This window comes from Glycine max, chromosome 1, assembly GCF_000004515.6.
Source record: "Glycine max cultivar Williams 82 chromosome 1, Glycine_max_v4.0, whole genome shotgun sequence".
NCBI lineage: Eukaryota > Viridiplantae > Streptophyta > Magnoliopsida > Fabales > Fabaceae > Glycine > Glycine max.
The window spans coordinates 44,345,336-44,349,088 of NC_016088.4; the positions used below are offsets into that span (position 1 = coordinate 44,345,336).

At 30.3% G+C, this 3,753-nt stretch overlaps 1 protein-coding gene across 1 annotated transcript; it reads right to left on the minus strand.

Annotated features, from left to right (window-relative positions):
• Nucleotides 1-1,540: 1,540 nt before the first annotated feature.
• LOC121174753 (uncharacterized) lies at nt 1,541-3,138 on the minus strand. Its single transcript, XM_041014708.1, has 6 exons — nt 3,092-3,138; nt 2,915-3,019; nt 2,764-2,833; nt 2,572-2,667; nt 2,426-2,490; nt 1,541-1,556 (listed from the first exon to the last, which is right to left on the minus strand). The coding sequence occupies exons 1-6, from the start codon at nt 3,136-3,138 to the stop codon at nt 1,541-1,543; spliced, it is 399 nt and encodes a 132-aa protein (XP_040870642.1).
• Between the last annotated feature and the right edge of the window lie 615 nt (nt 3,139-3,753).

Consider the following 3,753-nt stretch of genomic DNA (forward strand, 5'->3'; position numbering starts at 1 on the left):
TATTTTGTCTAAATAAAAAGGTGCAAAATGCTAATTTACTCCTATTTTTTAAGTGAATATATGCTAATAGTCCTCATATTTTTTTATATTTTTTATTTTTAATAAAAGAATTATTTTTTTATTAGAGAAGTCTAACTTAGTTACTTAAGCTATATTTTTAGATGTTATAGATTCTTGATATCTAATGCTACTAAAAACGTGATTGTTGTTGCTGGAAGAAAGTAACCCGTGGTGGTGGATATTTATGTGCTTGCGGCACTTTGTTTTTATATTGAGGATAGAATCATTTATTATATGGTGGAATTATTGTAGCATGGTTATTATCTATTATCCGTTTTGATATGAAAATGGAAAATAGTAGATAACCGATATTTATAGATGATTTTAAATAATTTGTATATGGGTTTTAGGCACCTTGTGCCTATTTAATATATTTATTTTGCCAAAAAAAAAAAAGAATTTCCGTTAATAAAAAATTGTCGTTTTTCTTCTTCTTTTTTCTTTTACGAAAAGTTGATCTTTAAAGAAGGGGGATGCTGTGCGGGATTTTATTTTACCTTATTTTATATTATGTTTGAATAAAATTTTATTTGACAATCTATTTTTTGAAAATATTTTCTTTAAAATAAAAATTTCAATATATTGTTTAATTAATATGCCAGAAATTTATTCTTAAAAAAAAAGAGGTTATTTAACCAATAATTTTTTAAAAGCCACCAACGGTAGTCTAACAAATTATTAGGTTCAAGACAACTTACATTTTAGTTTCAATGCTAGAAAATTAAAACTTATTAGTTTCAACTTATTTTAGGTCACAAATTACAAAAACATAATTTAATACTATGTGTATGTGATACCTAAAATTTCTATCAAACTTAATTGTGTTCGTACTATATGTGGATTATATAGCTTAGACTACATCACTTTCACATTATGAATTAAAATCATTTGGGCATGCGTCGTCAATTCTGTTAAGCAAATACTGCCTTTTAGTACTAGAGTTGGTCTTCATCTTAATGACATTATGTCAATGATGGTCACACAAATTGTCTCATCAATAGTGACATAACTGAAATTTTTACAAAAAAAGAAGAAGGAAAAAAAAGATTTTGATAAAAATACTGTTTTGTTGGTGAGGTTCTTTAACTACAAAATCGTTATTAAAAGATACTCATGTAAATTTATTTTCTTTTAATCAAATATTTGCTTTTAAGTTTTTTTAACAAATGGATGTATTAATATAATTTTGTGTAATATACACAAGTTAGGCATGATGTATGTGTTCTTCTATGAATGTGTCATTTGAGATATCAATATTAATGTATTTCATCTCAATCTTCTTTTCACTTATTTATTTAGTGATTTCAATTCATGTTGATTACTTGCAAGATACATTTACTGTAATTTCCCATGATATGGAATTGTTAGAGTTTATACATAACTTCTTTTTTTAAAAAATTTCTCTCTTACTCTCAGGTTCAAAGGTGTATTTCTATTAGGTGATCGCTCTCTTACATAGACGTATGTTTCATTGTTCAGGTTAGTTGTGATTTTCACTATTAGAAATTACACTTTCAACATCGGTTATTTAGGGCATTCTACATCGGCTCTAAAACCGATGTTAAAAGTGACGATGTTGAATGTATCATCGTTAACATTGGTTTTGAAAAACCGATGTTAACATAAATATGATAACATCGGTTTTCTAAATAACCGATGTTAAACACAATGAACTACAACAAAAAAAGTGTATGCATGACGAAAGTTGACATCGGTTTTGTAGTAAAACTGATGTTAATGTTATATATTGACATCGGTTCTCTCGAAGAATCGATGTTAATGTAATATATTAACATCGGTTTTTGTAGATAATCGATGTTAACTTTTGTACATTAACATTGGTTAGGTATAGATAATCGATGTTAACTTATGTACATTAACATCGGTTATGTATAAATAACCAATGTTAATATAGAAACGGTAACATCGGTTATGTATGAATAACCGATGTTAATGTACAAAAGTTAACATCGGTTTTCTGTATGACCGATGTTAAGGTTCATGTTGACATCGGTTTTTGAAAATAACCGATGTTGTTTACCATATTAACATCGGTTTTTGTTAATAATCGATGTTATTTTCAAGTATTTTTTTATATATACTTTCTGTTTTTACAATAAATCCAAAATTGTACCTGTAAAATGCAATTTCAAGCCTAATTCACAGCAAATAAACATTTTATTCTGCTTTCAAGCAGTTTTAATGATAATAAACATCAAATAATTGATTTATCATAAAGAACAATCATCAAATGAATTCAATGTTCACATTACATAGAAAATGTCAAAAATGTTAAATCAAAGTAAACTAAGCTAAAGATAATGTCCCTAAATCCTAGGTCTGATCTCTAACTCGGAGATAAAACTGTGTCCACTTGATCCACAATGCCTTTAATCTCTCTGACTCCAATGATCTAGGATTGTTAAAATACTGCATGATGAAATAAATCATAATAAGTTAATAATGTAATACAAATTATAAAAAAATCGATTTTGTTTGAAATAAACTTACTGCTTCCCAATTATTCCTAAAAGTTCCTAAAATGATGGTGGGCATCCAGTGCATCACATAGTAGTCGCACTCAGTACTTCCTTTTTGTCTATTACACTAAATACATAATGAAATTTGGATATTAATTAAACAACTAGTGTAAAGACACATAAAGAAATATATATAAGTGAAAGTTTTATGTAAATGACGTACCTTGACGACAATCCACCTAGCAGGAGCCTTTGATTTAGGCTGTGGAGCATCATCAAGATCTTTTAAAGCACTGTTCCAGATGAGTAACAATTAAAAACTGGTGTTGTACGTTGAGGTATTTCAATGCAAATGTACTGAAAAGAACACTAACCTTTTAATAATCCCCTTAAGGTAGTTGTTTGGCCTGTTGTGCAATGAACAAAACCAGACAACTAGGTGTTCCTTGGGCAGGATGACCACCATCTGCCAGTGTCCGCTGCAGTGGAGACGAATATGGGTTAGTATATTAGTAAACATTAATTAAATTCAGTTATTTTGTGTGACTTACCCATTTAGGTAGGTTCCAAGATAGATATCGCGTTTTGAACTTTGCATCCAAGTCTTTATGTAACTTTCAGACTCAAACTGCGATTGCCCAGACCTCTGAATGGACTGTGGCTTGAGGAATCCATAGATATCAGAATTCCCTGCTCGCATACATGTTTCAGTGAGATGCCTGTTTATGTTAAGTCAAAGTTAAATATTTATGAATTGAAAGCAATAACTTAGGTAATTAAAAGTAATATAAAATGACTTACAGAATCCACAACTGTAACACTGATATGCTGAGACATTGACCACCATGTGCAATTTTGGAGAGGTCTTCGTGCTTTATGTAGAGCAGGAAATCTGGATTAAAGACCCCAAACACGGTGGCATCCCATCTAACTTGATAAGGCCTCAAGAAAAGCTCTAGGTTGGTCAATGTCATAAGATAAAGTGGATCATCGACCTCTGGATCGGGCTTTGGAGGTGGTTTTGCCGGAGACACAACTACCTGTTCATGAAACAAAGTTAAATGGCCTAATTTGAGGCACGCTGAATGAATTAATTTAAAAATAAGAAACATATAGTAAGAGTAAAGTACCTACTGTGATAAAGACTTGACCAGATGTGTCGGCCAAGCAAGAAAGGTGTGAAGTGCCTGCCCCACTAAGGAAACCTCATCAA

What these genes read in the sequence shown, in the direction of transcription:
- LOC121174753 (XM_041014708.1), bottom strand. Translation starts at nt 3,138, where the DNA reads ATGCAAAGTTCAAAACGCGATATCTATCTTGGAACCTACCTAAATGG. An exon ending in CTTGGAACCTACCTAAATGG is followed by an intron (nt 3,020 to 3,091) that starts GTAAGTCACACA and finishes TCTCCACTGCAG; the next exon opens with CGGACACTGGCAGATGGTGG. An exon ending in CTAGGTGGATTGTCGTCAAG is followed by an intron (nt 2,668 to 2,763) that starts GTACGTCATTTA and finishes TTATGTATTTAG; the next exon opens with TGTAATAGACAAAAAGGAAG.